The sequence below is a fragment of the Anopheles cruzii genome, chromosome 2 (genome assembly GCF_943734635.1).
Source record: "Anopheles cruzii chromosome 2, idAnoCruzAS_RS32_06, whole genome shotgun sequence".
NCBI lineage: Eukaryota > Metazoa > Arthropoda > Insecta > Diptera > Culicidae > Anopheles > Anopheles cruzii.
This window is the reverse complement of record NC_069144.1, coordinates 25355687-25373672: the sequence shown is the minus strand read 5'-3', so window position 1 is coordinate 25373672 and position 17986 is coordinate 25355687. Positions and strand designations below refer to the sequence as shown.

Sequence of the window (17986 nt, the reverse complement as noted above, 5' to 3'; positions counted from 1 at the left end):
GACTGTTTTGCTTTATTTTTGGCCCCTAAACCGCGTAGCCGTTTTTGGGACGTGCTCCGGGTCGTTCAGGCGGCTCCGAACGTTGGCGGCGATGTATCATTCAAAACAGAACCTTCGGCGCGTATGTCGGCGCGGCGTCGACACTGCGAATTTGACTGAAACCGTCAAGTGGCAGCGTGACGCGATTCGATTTGTTTCCGGTTCCGTTGGCCGTTGCCGTCAGCGGCAAGCATGATTCGATCAATCGGTGTAAGTGGTTATTTTGTTGCTACCGTTTGTTTGTGGTTGCGAGTGATGAGAGAGAAGCGCGTGTGTGCAGAAAATGGTTGATCAATCAACAAATCGGCGAAACAAAACACAGCGGAATTGGATGTATTCACGATTAACGTACGGGAACGGTGACGATTAACATGTCATTTCTCTGATTCTTCCACACGCACACTGGTTTACACGTCGTTTGTGTTTGTTGTTTTTCCACACGATCTTGCGGGGACACCACAGTTTAGAAAGCGGCTGGGCGCGAAACGATTCTAAGCTCTCACGGGCTCACGGGGAACTACACCGCGTTCGTTGGTTAAACTATGGTTTTTTTACGCGTGCGTACGCGAGCTGTTTTTGTTTACAGCGCCCGAGACACTCGCACAGTGAAGGAAAGGTTACGGCGCAAAGCACTGCGCACGCGAAGACGGCTCAACTCGCTCTGGAACTAAGCGCAATGCGCTACGCAAGCCGCGCTCTCACCGAATGCGCCCCACGCGGCGCGGAGATCTCTCGCGCTCGCGTGTGGGCACTATGGGGAAAAGGCGGTCATAAACAAACTTTAAAACACTGAGGGTTTTAGTTATATTAGCCTAAAACAGTGTGATAAAAATTACTCTTTGAAACCAACTTTTATCGGCTATTTTAAAGCGATCGTTAGAACAGTTCTGCAACGGTAATGTACCTATATTAGAAACATCATTAAAAAGGTAATGAATCCATATTTTTTAATCTTAGAAGAACGGACAGGTCCGTATTTATGTATTTCTCCCAGACTACCTTGTGGTTGTCTGCGAGAAGAAGTTTTGGAAGAGCGGCATAAATGTTTTGAACAAGATAGGGCCACACACGCAAGAAAATTTTCCATGGACAATAATTTAAAAGACACTTCATTCGGGTAATACATAGCAGTGACCCCAAAATTAGTTCTATTTCATTGGGTTATAGGCAGCGAAAAAACCCAAAAACTTAGTTTTCCTGATATAGTTTAAGATTTTCTTATCATGGAGAAGACCATTGATAACGATATCGCGATTGATCATGTATTTAATCAAGTAGATAATATCAATTTAAGTTTGGATGAAGAAATAGACCGATAAGTGTTCTATTAAACGTTTAAATAATACTTAATGGGTCGGATACTTTGGATGGTAATAATTACTTGTTTCAAAATTCCCACAAACGCAATAGGTAAAGCTCCTTGATCATTTAATGTCCTTTTTCACACTCATAAGGTATTAAGGATTTGTAGCAGAAATTCGATATTTGCTTGTAGCTTTATTATACTTGAACGCGTGTATTACACATACAAAGTTGAATTTAATCAAAACACATGCAAAGAAAAACGTTGAAAAAAGGCCATAGATTCTTCCTAAACAAATATGTCCACCTTTTCCATACAAATTTCTCACTGTGCTGTGGTGGGGAGCGAGCAAGCATGGGCTGATCGAAAAACACAGTGAAAGGGGTTACAATTTTGAGCAAACGCAACATTATGCTGATAAGAAAGACGATTAATTAGAATGAAGGAGCCGAAACTTGCTAACCGATTTGAAGTTAAGGAAGTCATTAAAATGGAAGTCAACCTTAACTTCCATTTTTTTTAATTCTCAAAACAGCGCCAACACGGGCTAGTAAAGATCTGAAAATTATTGATATAAAAATAAATCGAAAATAATATCAAAGTGAAGCATTCATATCATATCACACTGAGAATGATTTATAACCTTTGCCTGAGTAGGAGCACATACGAGAAACGAAAGCGAAGGTCGCTACTTTTGGAATGGTTTTAACACTTCCAGTACCCCAAAAATCCAGTGGAATCATCCATGCGTGACAAACAACACAGCGTCGTGATCCACGCTCTATTTCGACGTGTATTCTGGTGAATTATAGCACGGGGCGCGACTTAGCTCTCCAACGGTGACGGACACAGAGTGCGTGCGCTGAAGCGTTCTGTCCTTCTCTCTCTCCCTGTCCCTTTGGCCTGCGTATCGTGGCCCAACTGCGGCAACTATTCGAACGCAAAGTAACCACAGATCGATGCATTTGGAGAAGGACCGAGAAAATCGAGATCACGAAAAACACGCACGGATTGCGTACGCCTCGGAATGTACGTGTAATATGCTCCGGAAAGACCCTGAAGGTAGTTGGGTCAAAGAAAGTACGGTGTCGGCGAGTTGGAAATCGCGATTGTGTGTTTCATGTAACACATGTCTGTCTACTGTTTGCTTAAACACTGTAAACGCCACTGTTGTTGGCTGTTCGCTCGCTTTTCTCCGACCAGAAGTCTAGAAGCGGCTTGTTAAAGTCGGACATGATCGATGTTACCCGGACGCACCTCGAGCGCAACGGCTTTTTGTCTGATTAAATGAGTGCTAACCGTAGAAAAACATCAAACGCGTCTTTGTCTCTGCGGCGAGCGAGAGAGCGAGAGAGAGCAAACGAAATCGAGATTCAGGCGATGATGTGGTGAAACTATCACCCGGTCCTAGCATGTTCAGCATAGCATAATAAATTCCACTGAATAACGGGGGACAACGTCCAAACGGCCAACCAACGGGTTGATTGGCTAATTGAATTTTGAATTCTAACGGCTCCGTCTCCGTCGGCGCACTCTAGCGCAAGAGGCGACCCAGCAGCGGTGGTTCATTTTCCTCTAAAGCGATAGACGCGGCACGATACAGAACTGTTGCGAACCGAAAATGCGCAAGTTAGTCAAGCAGACTATTTTTCCTTCTTCCATTCCATAAAGTTTCTCATATTTTCCGGGGTTCAAAACAAAGGCTCCATTTCCATCGGTGGTGTAGATTTTAAAACCGTTTACTTCTATCACGATTAAGCATGAAATTACGGTGCGAATGCTGATGGGTCGTTGTCACTTCCATCGTGCTCCCGTCGCTGGCCGCGAAATTGGCGGCTCCAGCTCCAGCAAACGATGGGTCGCGCAGCGCAGCGGCAACATGTAGAAATCGTAAGCGTGTAACACTACAAAGCCACAGAGAGATCTAGACATACTGTTCTGTTCTGAGCTGTTCATGAGTAAGTTCGAAGATTGGACGCTAAACCGTGAGTATCGAATATGTTTTGATTTGACCATGCTGACTACAGTACGTGTATTAACTGGGGCGTGTGCTTGCTTCCCCCGGGGTATGTATGTGTGTTGGCAATCACGGACGAGGGCATCTTAATAGGCAGAGTGCTTCAAGCTACAAGATATCGTAATTCGTGCGATGGAGTTCTTCTGCGATCAGCTGTTCATGTCAGTTCTGGGGATCACTCTCTCTCTCTCTCTCTCTATTGGAATAGAGTTGATAGTTTTTTTTTCTCATGGGTTATGGGTTCTTCTGTTTCTTCGTGATTCGCATAGTTTACGTTATCCCTCCACTAAGAGCACTTGCCTTCCTATCACTTCGCATATCGCAAATATCGCTTCCAGGCTTGCTCGGCCCCCTGTCCAGTCTTACAAAATACGGCTACAAAAACATGTTATTGTAAAAATCGTTGTGATTATTCCCCGTTAGTGCCCTTGCTTTGGGGGGCGATTCCACTGGACAAACTGTTTGGTTGCGGTTGCGTACAGCGTATTATCATGACTGGTTGGTTGGCAATTGATAAGACTTTTTGCGCCTTTTACTTTCAGATTTCTGTCTCTTTCAGCTGAATGTAAAATATGTATTAGCTCTATCAATGGTAGACACTGCGGGGCAGTGATATTTCTGTTTAAATCCGGTTATTTATCGTAATCTATCGGCAGAATGTAATTTTCTATTAAAATCTTGGGTTATCTTATATGCCATTAAAAATGGAACGGGAAGAATCTTCAAAGATCAGTCGAAATGCGCAACGGGTATCAAAAGCACGTTCATAACAAAATGGCAAAGCATAGTGTTTAATGTTATTGTAGTATTTTTTAAAACAATGATTGTAGTAAATTTGACCCGACATGCACATTGATTTCGAAAATAATGAGGCGACAAATGCAATATCCCATGGCGTACCCTTTTCTATTTACCCTTATGTTGGCTTTCTGCTGCCTCAGAGGCGCGCACCGTGCACATCACATCCGCTACAAAATTAGCACGTATGGCATCGTTTAGTTTAGCGTTATTATGAATTAGAAAAAGCCAAGCTCGCTGCTAGTTGTCGCATACCACCGGCGAAGTATCTAATCGATTCGGCGATTGGCTGTAGTTTTTGGTATTGCTCATTCTTTGTGTCATTCTAGAACCTGCTATAGTTAGTTGTGGCAAATGCTGAAACGGAACAAAGTTTACGGTGAGATTCGCGGATCACGTGTGAGCTTCGAAAGAGCCCAAATATTCCGTGGGTAGGTGGTCCTGCTCAATTGGATTACTCCGAACGCAGAACCGTCCCCGCCGGACGGGCGTAAGCACCATAATGACAAACACCTCCAAGATTCTGGTCGAACTTTGCTTCGCTGGTCGATGCTACAAAACGCACCCGCGCCGCACCAGTAGTTCTTCGACGTCCCTCGACCCAAAGCTCATGACTGGCGATGGTGCTTAGAAGCGGATTAACTTCGCAGCCACCACTAAGCCCAGCAGGCTCAACAAACTGTTGCCCAACGTGATGGTGGCGATACTGCCCACTTTTGGCGTCATCGGGACGCGCGTGGTTGTTGTTGTCGATGGGTCCTGGTCCATCGACCCGGTGATGCCTCCCAAGTTGCCCCTGGTGTTCGTTGGTACAACACCGGAACCCGATGTCGCATTTGGCCTTGTCGTGAACATGGACTTGTCCGTGAAGGTCGACCGGCAGCACATGTCGTTTTGCTTCTCGTACTCGAGCATGCAACGACTCTGCTTGTGGACGACGGGTGTCTCGACTTGGGCCTTCTGAAAGTGCTCCAGCAACCGGGCCTGGAAGTCGCAAGGGAAATCGTTACCTTCTAGGTAGATTTCCGCCAGGTCGTTGTTTTTCGTCAAACCCATCGCGTCCAGATCCGTCAGCTTGTCGTGGGCCAGGCGCAGGATCTTCAGCTTTCGCAGCGGGGCGAACACTTTCACCACCAAGTTGGTGGTCACCAGATTGTTGTTGGACAGGTCCAGCAACTCTAGCTCCGGCAGGCTGACGTCGCGTTCGTTTTCCACGTAAAACGCGCCGACATCGGACAGCAACAGATGGCGCAGGTTGGTGAGGCCCCCGAAATCCCCCAGATCGATGGTGGAGTCTTTGGCGAGCTCCTCGTTGCCGCTGAGGTTCAGTATTTCCAGGTTCGTGAGCCGCGTCAGGTTCGAAATGTCCCGTAGCCGGTTCGAATCGAGCATGAGCTCGGTCATCGGCGTATTGGTCGCCGCCTGGTGGACAATCACTTTGGTGATGTAGTTATTAGACGCGTATAGTCGCTCCAATTTACTCGGGATGACCACGGTGGTGAGATTGGTGCCGGCCACGTACAATGCCCGTAGATCCGGGAACGCACTCAGCAGTTCTTTCGGCAAGTGCACCAAGCTGCTGTCCTCAAAGGCAACCTGCTGTACTTTTTTGGCAGCCCCCGATTTGAACTCGGCCGCGGTGCTCCCATCGTAGACCACGTTCCGAAACACGCAGTAAGTTTCTTCGTGCAGCTTTTGCATCGTGCACTCGTAGGCGATGGCCGCCTGCGAAAGGGCCGGAAGCACGACGCACAGTAAAAGCCACGTGTAATTACTGAAAGCAGAAATCAATCGTCAAACATGAGTGACGAAACGGTTCCAACCTGCCCTGTTGCATCGGCGCGAACGTGAAGAACCCAGCACTCGGATACAGATCCATCAGACACAGGGACATATTTGTGATTCCAACGGAGTAAACAAACGAGGCGGTGCCAGCAACAGTAGCGTGTGGTCTGTTTAGCGTCAAATAAACGTAACCCCAGTTAGCGACCAAGCCAACGGATGTGGTAACAAGCGGTGATGCTATGAGCTGAATCACCAAGTATACACGTTATTTAACGTCTTCCCTGATTCTAAAGAGTTTTTGGTGGCAAAAGATCAATACGCTACGATAAAATGGATGACTTCCGTCAATACAATTCTGGTAGTTGTTGGGAAAAGATGTTCGAACAAAGCAGTTAATCGCCATGAAAGAAAAAAGCATTCGCAATTGTCGATCGATTAAAAATTTGCTGGAAAGCATTCGCCTCCCTGGCCCAGCATTCGTCTCCGGCCATGTGCGCGTCAGGCACAACAATTCCTCGCAGCGAGCACCCGAGCCAGCAATGGAGGCGCCACGCCGAATCGTGTTGCATTTCCGCCGTGCCACACACACATACAAACATATTGTGCCAGACACAGAATCCGGCGAGCTCGGGATACTATCGGCGGAAGCAAACTCTGTCTAGGACACGTCTGCAATCTATCGGGTAGACGCTCGGCGTCGGCGGGTGGAAACAATTAATCGGCCCCAAGCGGTGAATCGGCTGTGAAGTGGCGTGGCGTGTCCGCCACAGCGCAGTCGCGGAAACGCCGGTCGACAAAAACGACGGCGGTGAAGTCAATGTCGGCGGCGATTGTCTCACCTACACACACTCTGACACGCTCTATATGGGAGGACAACGCTAAGCTATCGGTGAGGTAAGAAATCACAGTTTAAATGGTGATTTTGTTCAACCTGCTGCCCTCGAAGGCCAGAGTTCGGTGGCTAAAGATTGTTGAGACCTGCAACTACGAGGTTTGCTTACCACTTGCGTTGAAGCTGCATTTTCGCCCTTATGGAGTTCCGGAAAAGATCCGCTGATTACGAACTTCTTCACTCACGAGTGATTCACGAAACACTGTACAATGATGCTGGTTATAGATTCTGGTGTCGAACTGAACGTTAGAACGGAAGTGGTGTGCGTTAGTCTGTGTCATGTACAATGGTTTAACACACACATTCGAAACTTGATTAGAGTGTGCCGAGTTGGGAGGCCACAATAGTTCTATCGGATGCGTTTCGAAATTTCTCGAAATTTCGCTTCTTATCTGACGACCACAAACTACTACAGGGTGTTTCTTTAACGATGCATGATTTCATTTGGTTGGTTGTTCAAAAAATGGGTGAATACTTTTTAATGGTTGAACAGGGGGCTAGTCAGCCAATATGTGACCCATTGACGAAAAAGAATGATATTCGGAAGGAGCCAAGTCTGGTGAATAACGCGGGGAGGGATAGCAGCTCCCATCCAAGTGATTTGATAGTTTCCTGAAACTTTTTTGCTTTGTGGGTCATGGAGGCGCCTGGCCATGAGAGACTAGGCGCCTCCATTAAAAAACTCTAGAAATGCAATTTGGTCGTTTTTCGATTGATGCATGGTTCAAATTGATCATTTGTTGTCAGTAGCGATCTGAATTAACGTTTTCATCTGGTTTTAGGAGCTTATGAAACACCACACCTTTCTGTCCGATCAAAAAGTCCGTTTTTTGGAGTTCTTCGACGCTTTTTGTTTGTTAAGTCAAAATCGCTATTTTGAAATTTTTGAAACCACTTAAAGCACTGTGATCTTCCAAAAACAAGTACCGACAAGCATTTGGTGCGATTCCGGGACAGTTTTCTTCAAGAGGAGCAAAAAAATTATAATCCCCGCAAAACGTCATTTTCAGGCCCAAAAGCTGGCATGGTCTAACCCTTTCAATGATGTGTTGCACACCGAAATAAATTTTTTTCGACCTGAAATCAATTACCTGATGTCAACACAAGGTAATGATGAATGAACAGCAAAACTGGGAAATCCCAATCGGCAGGTACAGTCATCTTTTTAACATTCAGATTCTCGACGCATAGACTTGGTATATACTAGGTCTATACGTTGAGAACGGGACTGTTAAAAAGATGGCTGTACCTGCCGATTGGGACTTCCCAGTTTTGCTGTTTATTCATCATTACCTTATTTTGACATCAGGTAAATGTGTCCAGGTCGCAAAAAAATTTAATCAGTTTGCAAACGACCGTTGAAAGGGTTAGACCATGGCGAGTTTTGTGCCCGAAAAAAGCGTTTTGCGGGGATTATTATTTTTCTGCCCGTCTTGAAGAAAACTGCTTCGGAATTGCACCAAATGCTTGTCGGGACTTGTGTTTGGAAGATCGCAGTGCTTTGAGTGGTTTAAAAAATTCCAAAATGGTGATTTTGACTTAACAACAAAAAACGTCAAATGACTCCAAAAAACGGACTTTCTGGGATGGGACAGAAAGGTGTGGTGTTTCACAACTTCCTAAAACCTAATGAAAACGTTAATTCAGATCGCTACTGACAACAAATGATCAATTTGAACCATGCATCGATCGAAAAACGATCAAAAAGCCGTTTGTCTAATGAAAATGGAGACGCCTGGTTGCCCGTGGCAACAGCCACCAGGCGTCCCAAAAAGCAAAACAGTTTCAAGAAACTATCACATCACTTGGATAGGAGCTGCTATCCCTCCCCGCGTTATTCATCAGACTTGGCTCTTTCCGAATATCATTCTTTTTCATCGATGGGACACGTATTGGCTGAGCAGCCCTTCGTTTTTCTACGAGTAAGTCGAAATGGAATGACTAATTAGTTTACTTTAAAAGTCGAAGAATTCTTTCGTCTGGGAATCCATGATTTAGCAGAGAGATAGGAGAAATGTATAGCTAGCGATTGCACATACTTCGAATAAAATATAAATTTGCATAAAAATTTTATAAACATTTTTTGTGTGTTAAAAACAGTCCCATTCTCAACGTATAGACCTAGTATTGTCTGAGGTTACGGTCACCACCGGAGCGGACATATTTCTCGTCCTAATATTTTGGCGCAACATGGTGCAAACAGTTAAATTCTAACATTGATAATCGTTTCCAACGGCAAATGCTGCCCATTCGAATTCGGGGTTTTACAGTAATTACTTTCATTCGCGTTGCAATTTTCTTTCCGACCCCAACGTTCGTCATGCTGATTGTTGAGAACGCGACGATTTCCAACCTAGCGTTACAAGCAATAAAGATAAGCTACGAATTCTAAGAACGTTAGGCACAACACATAGGACCCGATCGACCGATGGGTCTTAAGAATCCTAAAAAAACAAAGCAGAATCCACAGAGACCACAACATGGGTGCAGATTGCATTATAAAATTATCTAGGGACCGCGCTGGTCCAGCATTCATCTTAAAATACATTGCAGGCAAGAGCAATGAAAACATTACGATAGATAAGCGTAGGAAATGCATGGCCACAGGAAGGGACCGGAAATATACCCAAAATTGGGTCGACCAGCATCGACCAGTACCGATAAGCGACGCATCGAAAGAAAGAGACAAGGATAGTTTAATCATAACAAAAAGCACTGTATAAAGCGAAGAAATTGTCGAATAAAGTTAGATATCATTAGGCTACGGAACGCTCTGGTCTCAAGTCTTTTACTCTTGGACCGTTTGATCCCGCTTGTGAGATCCCTCCGGATGTTGACTGCTTACAATCGTTTGCACCACTCCGTCGGAACTCTAATAGTCGGAAACCAATCTTCTCTCGAGGCCTCCACTGTCAGGTAGTAGTACCCATCTACCCTGTCCGTCCCAGGCCAAAAGAGTCGATTAACAAACGGTTTTAAGGCGTTGGCAAAAAGATCAGAACTGGTAAGTGAACGCGAGATCACTCCGGATCACGTTCCTTCGCGCGTTAGGTCCGCTCCGTAACACTGATGCTGGTTCCAATGTGTTTCCGCATGGTAATTTGTGGTGCGATGTGCACAAAAATTTACTAAGGAATTCCAACAACGATGTTTTTCCGTCGGAGGTCAACTTAAACTCATGTCAATTGAATCGAGCACGGACGCAATCGAATGCGATTGTATATACTAAAAAAGGAGCAGCAACGGCAAGAAAGGACGATCGCTAAGATTCTATGTGTTGAATGTAAGATAAATGGGTTGAACACTAATTGAACGGTAAATGAGTCGAAGTACTATTTTCTTTTATAGCTTTTCCATACCTCTTATTACTAGACTTTTTCAGAGTCCAAACCGTGAACCGTTCGTAATCAACGAAGATCAATCCAAATGTTTTGCAACCTTCTCATCGAGCGAACGAAAATGATGAAATCAAATTTTTGGAAAGTAAAAATTACTGTGTGCCTTCTTCTTCCTAATTCGTCGTATTTACACCGTAGAATGCATGATGAACATTGTTTCAACAAACAACAATTTGGAACCATTTTTGAGTGAAACAATAAATTATTTATTTGATTTCACAAAAATACGTGGCGCGAGCTATTTCACACATCGGGCCACACACAGTGAATTACTTTTAACAACGCTCGAGAACGGAAATACACACTAGAGTATATGCCAACACAAAATGATAGACGGCATCGGGAGTGGCCCATCCCGGGTGCACGAGCAATCCTGCCACCAGGCCACCAACGCTGCTGTTTCTTCGCTTTCGTGCCAGGGAAACATTTATGATTCAGATGAGAGAGTTGGACGATCGGAACGCACGAAGACCGTTTCCGGTCGTCAATAGATGAAGATAGGGAAACCGGGATGCTGGATGATGAACTGCAAAGTGGGTCGGGATCCGGCAAAGCGGCTTTATGATCCGACGATGATGTTGTTGATCGGGATGTGTATCAGTTTGACGAAGAAACCGATAAATCCCATGATGCAGAACCCGATTGCAGTGGCGATGGCAATCTTCTGGAACTCACGACGGTCCGGCTTGGTACACCGCTTGATGAGCCGAATGGAATCCTTGGCGAACGAGCGTCCGGGTTCGTAGAACTTGGTGAATTGATCCATTGTTTCCGAGCTGCGCAAAATAACAGTTCACATTGGTTTACACCGTTTTTACCTTCGTGGTCGCCCTCCGGTCGCTTACCTTCAAAGTAGATTGCGGTTTGTTGCTAAATTACACTCTGGCGGTCCGACACGAGCAATATTAGGAACAGCAATGAACACAAAAAGCACCGTTCTTGGCCAAAGATCGAAAGTTTGTGTCCGTTTTGGATTCCACGTCGTTTGCACGGGGAGGAAAATAGCGACAACGTCACCGAGCAAACTGGTGTTGTCGCGAGTGAGGTTGACCGTCAGTCGTTGACAGCGACTTCACTCTGTAACGCCGTAACGCTAATGGTGCGTTACGTTTTGTGCTGAATTGAAAAATAAATATATTTAGTGATTTGATTATTTCACAATTGAATTAGAACATATAACGAGGCTTATTTGAGATGTAAAATTAATAACGACCGTATTATTCATAGAAATCTGCCTTTTTCTTTTGATTTTACTCCAATATTCAGCGTATTGATACGGAGCAAACGTTTGGTTTGCTGAACACTCATTTGCTATTGTCAAAACGCAGCACAAAACACAAAATCAAAACAAATTAAAAATGGATTCAACACAGCGGCAAAATTCAGTAAAAATGAAGACCAATTTTGTTCCACGAGTCAATCAGGTTAGTGAAACAGAAGGTAATAAATGCTCTGGTTAGTGTTTCACTGTTTTTTTTATTGTAGCTGGACTCGATACAATTGGACAACGAAATTGGTAATATTCTACGACATCAGGTTCAGAATATTCTGCAATGTTTACCGGTAAGATAAGCATCCGCATGGTGACGCATTTTATTGTAATTCTTGTTATCCTCTCACCGTTTTTAGCCTGGACTGCTTACTTATGTGCAGCCGGAGATAAATTTGATTCTAAACTCCACGCTATGGAATTTCTCCATCCGCAAATCGTACGCCACCTTCGGCCAGCAGATGCTGTCGATAACCTACGAACGGGATCAACTGCCTCAGCGGAAGCTCGTGTTTCATTATGTGCTCACCGCCTTGTTGCCTTATGTGAAAGAATGTTGCCAGTTCCGGCTAACGGGCTGGTCGTTGCTGCAGCGTGTTGTTGCGATCGTCGAGAACGCTTTGGTATTGTGTAATTTGATCAACTTTTTCAAGTTCCTCAAATCGGGCAGTCGACCATCGTTGGTGGACTGTGTGTTGCGCATTAGTCACCGATCGTTGGATGGTGCCAAGCGTAGAAACATCGGCTATTCGTACATGACCCGTGAGCTCGTTTGGGCCGGGTTCATGGAGCTGCTGGGGTTTACCATTCCATTTATCAACTACCATTCCCTGAAGCGTAAGTTGAGAAATGCTTTCCGCCTGGAGACCGCCGTGCAACCGGTGGAGAAGGTCCAGCTTAGCACCGAGACAAGGTGTGCGTATTGCAACGAAAGGGTCATTCTGCCACACTATATGGGTTGCAGCCATGTGTTTTGCTATTACTGTCTGAAAGGCAACCAACTGGCCGACTCCGGGTACCAGTGCAATGTTTGCGATTACCAAAGCGATAGTTTTAAGAAGGTGGTTGTGGCTTAAAAATCGATTGTTCGTTATACAAAGGGTTTTATTGGTGGGCAGCTAGGGGTAAATAAACAATTTATAGAGTCTTCAAACGAACGCTATAATCACTTTTAAATAATGTGCTGCAGTATTCCTTGTCTAATAAGCTGCTCACATTGTAGCTTCGGTAGGTAGTGTTGGCTGTTCTTTTTAAGCAGCACAATCTCGCCGTTATCGAGTTCGAATTTCCCGTAATCCGTCAAACAACGTACCTCGATGTAGAGCGACTTTGGCGGTTTCATATCATTCGTAAGATTCAGCCCGTAACCTTCGTGAATGGATGACATGTACTCGGCAAGGATTTTAGAATACTTGTTAAACCACATCGATTCTGGTTCGTTGATGCAGGATTTGATTTCGGGTGGTAGTGTAGCTCCGACGTGCCATCGGAGCGCTTTCAGGCGGAACAACCTATTGGCTAGGTACGCGAGTACGCAGCGTTTTTGCCGCTGGATCAACTTATGCCGGTACATTACGAGGGGCAAAAATTTGCGGTCACGAGTTTCGGTGAAGGTTGTTCTGTGAAAAGAGAGGAGGAGAAGACATAATAAAAACTAAAGTTGTGGTACTGGGTCAAACTTACGCATGTGCGTAGTTTTCCTGGTAGATCTTCGATATGTCTTCCAACACCGAACGGACACCATCATCCTGCAAAGAATGTAAAATAGATAGAAATAACAAATGATAAATTCGGTCTTTCGGGTTGAACTTACATTAAATTGTGGTATTGGATCTGTTGAGCGCTCAAACTCTCTTATTAATTCAAAACCTTTATCCGTCGTCATACTGCGAAACGAAACAAACAAATGAACTGATTAAGTGTTTTGAAGAAATATTCGCGCCAAAACTCTGCGAGGGAACTTCAATTTGAGATTTAGAACACACATCGAACTGTATGTTTAGAACACGATAGAAAACAGAAATGTTTAGTACACAATGACAGTTGGCGCTTGTAAACAACAACAAAAGTCGCGGATGAGTCACACACACACACACACGCGGTGGGTGCTTTTTTAAACCCTTTTAATCCTTATTGTAAAAAAGCTCTAATGCTAAAGTAACTGCTAGCTGTGATTCATCGTCCGTCGTCGTGCTTAAGTGCTTTAGGTGTAACGATTTTAGCCATTCCTTCGACACTGATCGCTACCATCTATACGCCTGTCGATGACTGCCGAAGCCGATATTCGTTCAATTCTTACCCGTGCATTAGACGCAGATGAGGGCGGACGTAAGGACGAAGCAATCGGCTTGTATGGACAAGCGGTGGAGAGAATTCTCCAAGTGGAGGACCGCGAAAAGCGCGAAAAGCTTAACAAATTTGCAAAACATGCACTGGAACGTGCGGAAGAGTTGAAGGGAATCACTTACTCTCCGAAGCATTCCCGTTCGCAAGCGCAGCAACCCACAATGCCGGTGGCCCTCAAACCGGTGCAAAGTAGCGCCGGGTTAGGTAAGTGGAAAGCAGCTCAATGTACAAGAGTGTTCGCTTTTAATCGCTACTTTCTGTACTCATCCAGCAAGTCCATCCCGTGCAGGCCCGGCCCTAGAAATCAGTGGCAACCGGCATGCTTATAGTAGCGAGGAGAAGCGGGTGCTCGAACACACGTCACACATTAACGCAAAGGTGTACGTACCGTTCATGGACATCGATCTGTTGGAGATGTTTCACTTTCCGCTTCCATTCACCGATAAAGATGGCCATCTTGAGCTGGCGCCAAAGCAGAAGCGTGATTTTGTGCAGTGGATTCGAGTAAGCGAGTTCACCGAGAGCCCGCAACTGATCGTTGGCGATCATGCCGATTTCTACAGCATCCGCCAGACGGTCGTCTCCGACTGCAGCTTCGTGGCATCGCTTGCGGTAGCGTCGCAGTTTGAGAAGCGCTTCAAGCGCCGCATACTGACATCGATCATTTATCCACGGAACAGTCGCGACGAACCGGTCTACAATCCGAGCGGAAAATACTCGATCAGGATGCATGTGAACGGCATTCCACGGAAGGTAGTGATTGACGACTATCTGCCGCTTGGACGCCACAATCAGCTTCTTTGCTCGTATTCGAGCAACAAGAACGAATTCTGGGTTTCGCTGCTCGAGAAGGCGTACCTGAAATTGATGGGGGGCTACGACTTTCCGGGTTCGAATAGCGTAAGATTGCGCGGAAATCTTCTATGGGTTTACTTTTATTAATTCATTGTTCTTATTTCCATCCATCAGAATATCGACCTGCACGCCCTGACCGGCTGGATACCGGAGCGTGCGTTGGTGAAATCGACCGAACCGGACTTCAATGCCGATGCCGTGTTCGATCGTCTGCAGGAAGGTTTGAGTCAGGGACGGTGCCTGGTAACGGTGGCCACCGGTGAGCTCACGGATGCCGAGGCGGATCGCACAGGACTCGTGCCGACGCACGCGTACGCCGTGCTCGATATGCGCGAGGTAGACGGCGTGAAGCTGTTACAGCTGAAAAATCCTTGGTCTCACCTGCGCTGGCGGGGCAATTATTCGGAGTTGGATACGGTTCACTGGACGTTGGAACTGCAGCGAACGCTCGGATACGATCCGAAGTTGGCAGCCACGTACGATAACGGTGTGTTTTGGATCGACTTCCGCTCGATAATGAACTTTTTCGATGTGTTCTACCTCAACTGGGACCCGACGCTGTTCCAGTACACGTACTGCATCCATCAGTCGTGGAGTGCGGGCGTCGGACCGACCAAAGATGCGTACACCGTGGGCGATAATCCTCAGTTCAGTCTTACCGTGCCGGCGGGTCGTGGTTCCGTGTGGATACTGCTGACACGCCACATCACCAGTATTGAGGATTTCCGCGAAAACCACGAATACATCACCGTGCTGGTGTACGCCAGCGGCGGTAAGCGGGTCTATTACCCAACCGAGCCGCCGCCTTATATCGATGGGGTGCGCATCAATAGTCCGCACTATCTGTGTAAGATCCGGCTCGATCCGAACACCGAGCGGCACTATACTTTGGTCGTGTCGCAGTACGAGAAAACGGCCACCATCTACTACTCGCTGCGAGCCTACAGTCGGACAAAGTTCGAGTTGAAGCAGCTTGAGCGACGATATGCGGTGGTCGAGAATGTAAGTGTTTCATTACTAAAAAAGAAGGCAAGTTTTCTATTCGATCGTACCATTTGCAGCTCAACGGCGAGTGGAAGGGTAAAACAGCCGGAGGTTGCCTGAACCATCCGCAAACCTATCGTAACAATCCGCTCTACCGGTTACATATCGGACCGGCCGCTACGAGCGATCTGGTGATCGAATTGCGCGGCCCGAAGGTGTACCAAGTAGGGTTGGATTTGACAGTCGTTTCGTTGGAAGATTCGACGGTCACAGCACCGTTCGTATCGCAGAAGACGGGCGTCTATCGGTCCGGATTCTGTGTGCTCGATCTGGAAGGTATTCCAGCCGGTGTGTATCAGGTGCGACCGTCCACGTTCCTTCCCGAACAGGAGTCACCGTTCTTTTTGAAGGTAAAATCTACAACGAATGTCGTGATCGAAAAGATAACCTAAGCACGCGCCACTAGACTGTTCGCTGAGACGACAAAACGGGACATTGAAGTGATTACGCAGGACGCACTGGATTGTTTCATACTATTTTGTTGTATATTTATTCTTTGTAATGGAAGTATGCAGACGGCATTTGAATGGCACGTTACTTATTTGCCATTCACTGTACGAGCTTTTAACATGTTTAAATAAATTTATCACTTCACCATTTGAACAAGTACCTTTGTAGATCTCTTAACTTAGTGGCAATGATAACTTACCAGTTTTGCGTTTGAGCCTTGCACACCTCAACGCAAAAGTACATAGCAATTGTCAAAGTTGTCATGTGAGTTTTATTTTTTATTACATCAAATTATTGTTGAACCTAGCATTTTGCTCTTAATGTGTCGGTACCGCCAACATATTATTTGTAATTTAAAAATCGTTTTCTTTATTTCTAAATAAAAGTATTTGGTATCTCAATTCGTGTGCCAGAACTACTTACTATTCGATAAAACAAAACGTGATTTTTGTTTCAGCTATTGATATTGCCAGTAGTTTATCATTCGCGTTGGTTGGTTCCCTCTATCGAGTCGCAGTGACAAGCTGCTGGCGGATGTTGTTGATCCTTACAAAAGCTGTTATCGGTTGTGGTAACGTACAAGTTTGCCACAGAAACAACTCAAAAGTCTCACGTCACTTTCATAAGAAATCTTATGAAAGTGATAATGAATAGGATGCGGAAAAATGAAGTACTGTAAAAATTGTGAAGTTTGAACTCTTGTTTGAGATGTTTTGTTTTATTGTTGTAATAAATAAATTATTAATAAATAAATAAAACAACTAAAATATATGTGATTTAAACTTTCCCAGTACTGTCTGTACAAAGAAAAAAACTCAATAACTGTTGACACAATTTGCGCAAATTGTGTTTTACTTCTCAACCGCAACACCCACAATTGCCACTGCCGTTGGCATGGTATGGGCCGTAAAATTTGACCAAAGTTTGGCCAATCACGCGGCGAGAGAGAGGTATGATTTAATTTACAATTCTTCCCGAAAGCATACCATACACACACATGGATGAAACGTAGTGTGAATTGAATTTACAACGTTATCGTGCTCTGATCCTCGCCGGTCCCGACCTACTCGGTGGCGTCCATCATGCCCCGACGACGATGATAACGATGCTGTTTAATTTACTGCCCATCAACCACGTGGTTGCTGGACGCCCGCAGAAACACCGGGGCGGATTGTTGTGTTGAGAGCACATTTCGCCGGGAAGCACCTCGAAAGCTCGTAATCTCATTACGTCGCAATCAGTGGAAGCCGCCGCGCACGGGAATCGCATTAGGCCACGGTGCGTGATGTGGCGATGGTGATGGCGAAAATATTGATTGCGACGAAACAGCTGGGCCAGCTTTCGGCGCTGGCTTTTCGGCGGGCGGATCCGGCATCCGGCGCATCCAGAATCGGTAATGCGATTGACCCACATTATCTGCCACCACGTCACCGGCCCCGTTCTCGGATTCATTCTTTTTCTTCCTTGTCGGTCTCGGTCGAACGGAGAGTGGATGATGTTGATGGGACTATTTTCGAGCCACGAAGCCACAAATGTACTACCAATAATGGAGATATGGATGGCACCGTACCGGAAGCCGATGTGAGGCAGGGCTCGGTGACGAGCGAGCCTGAGTACGATTTATGATGGGACGCTGTCGTCGGAGGCAGAAGAGTTGAGCCCCCTGGAGTGGATGGATGAACGGGGCCATTGAAAACCTGAGATTCAGGTGGGGGCCCAAACCGGAGCTCAAAGGTTTTCATCACCATCAAGCATCATCGTCGTCAGCGAAGGTATGATTGAAGTTTCG

The 17986-nt window shown here is 45.8% G+C and overlaps 5 protein-coding genes across 5 annotated transcripts; 2 read left to right on the top strand and 3 right to left on the bottom strand.

Moving 5' to 3' along the window:
• Positions 1-4784: 4784 nt before the first annotated feature.
• On the bottom strand, positions 4785-6051 carry LOC128278739 (toll-like receptor 6). The gene is made up of 2 exons (XM_053017468.1): positions 5981-6051; positions 4785-5931 (listed from the first exon to the last, which is right to left on the bottom strand). Exons 1-2 carry the CDS (start codon positions 6049-6051, stop codon positions 4785-4787), a joined length of 1218 nt encoding a protein of 405 aa, XP_052873428.1.
• A 4347-nt stretch (positions 6052-10398) lies between these two features.
• Positions 10399-11220, bottom strand: LOC128268850 (protein transport protein Sec61 subunit gamma). Its single transcript, XM_053006124.1, has 2 exons — positions 11078-11220; positions 10399-11008 (listed from the first exon to the last, which is right to left on the bottom strand). The coding sequence occupies exon 2, from the start codon at positions 10996-10998 to the stop codon at positions 10792-10794; it is 207 nt and encodes a 68-aa protein (XP_052862084.1). The 5' UTR covers positions 10999-11008; positions 11078-11220; the 3' UTR covers positions 10399-10791.
• A 398-nt stretch (positions 11221-11618) lies between these two features.
• Positions 11619-12592, top strand: LOC128268848 (peroxisome biogenesis factor 2). Its single transcript, XM_053006122.1, has 3 exons — positions 11619-11656; positions 11718-11795; positions 11862-12592. Exons 1-3 carry the CDS (start codon positions 11624-11626, stop codon positions 12576-12578), a joined length of 828 nt encoding a protein of 275 aa, XP_052862082.1. The 5' UTR covers positions 11619-11623; the 3' UTR covers positions 12579-12592.
• An 81-nt stretch (positions 12593-12673) lies between these two features.
• On the bottom strand, positions 12674-13396 carry LOC128268849 (DNA replication complex GINS protein PSF1-like). The gene is made up of 3 exons (XM_053006123.1): positions 13316-13396; positions 13186-13250; positions 12674-13121 (listed from the first exon to the last, which is right to left on the bottom strand). Exons 1-3 carry the CDS (start codon positions 13385-13387, stop codon positions 12674-12676), a joined length of 585 nt encoding a protein of 194 aa, XP_052862083.1. The 5' UTR covers positions 13388-13396.
• Positions 13397-13766: 370 nt separating this feature from the next.
• On the top strand, positions 13767-16471 carry LOC128268847 (calpain-7-like). The gene is made up of 4 exons (XM_053006121.1): positions 13767-14052; positions 14120-14748; positions 14818-15705; positions 15765-16471. Exons 1-4 carry the CDS (start codon positions 13767-13769, stop codon positions 16137-16139), a joined length of 2178 nt encoding a protein of 725 aa, XP_052862081.1. The 3' UTR covers positions 16140-16471.
• The last annotated feature ends 1515 nt before the right edge of the window (positions 16472-17986 follow it).

Bases quoted from the DNA above. Each gene is read 5' to 3' on its own strand.
- LOC128278739 (XM_053017468.1), bottom strand. From the start codon at position 6,051: ATGTCCCTGTGTCTGATGGATCTGTATCCGAGTGCTGGGTTCTTCACG. The intron at 5,932-5,980 runs GTTGGAACCGTT...TTCTGCTTTCAG, and splicing joins GCGCCGATGCAACAGGGCAG to TAATTACACGTGGCTTTTAC.
- LOC128268850 (XM_053006124.1), bottom strand. From the start codon at position 10,998: ATGGATCAATTCACCAAGTTCTACGAACCCGGACGCTCGTTCGCCAAG.
- LOC128268848 (XM_053006122.1), top strand. From the start codon at position 11,624: ATGAAGACCAATTTTGTTCCACGAGTCAATCAG. The intron at 11,657-11,717 runs GTTAGTGAAACA...TTTTTATTGTAG, and splicing joins TTGTTCCACGAGTCAATCAG to CTGGACTCGATACAATTGGA. The intron at 11,796-11,861 runs GTAAGATAAGCA...CACCGTTTTTAG, and splicing joins ATATTCTGCAATGTTTACCG to CCTGGACTGCTTACTTATGT.
- LOC128268849 (XM_053006123.1), bottom strand. From the start codon at position 13,387: ATGACGACGGATAAAGGTTTTGAATTAATAAGAGAGTTTGAGCGCTCA. The intron at 13,251-13,315 runs GTAAGTTCAACC...CATTCTTTGCAG, and splicing joins ATCCAATACCACAATTTAAT to GATGATGGTGTCCGTTCGGT. The intron at 13,122-13,185 runs GTAAGTTTGACC...CTCTTTTCACAG, and splicing joins CAGGAAAACTACGCACATGC to AACAACCTTCACCGAAACTC.
- LOC128268847 (XM_053006121.1), top strand. From the start codon at position 13,767: ATGACTGCCGAAGCCGATATTCGTTCAATTCTTACCCGTGCATTAGAC. The intron at 14,053-14,119 runs GTAAGTGGAAAG...GTACTCATCCAG, and splicing joins GCAAAGTAGCGCCGGGTTAG to CAAGTCCATCCCGTGCAGGC. The intron at 14,749-14,817 runs GTAAGATTGCGC...TCCATCCATCAG, and splicing joins ACTTTCCGGGTTCGAATAGC to AATATCGACCTGCACGCCCT.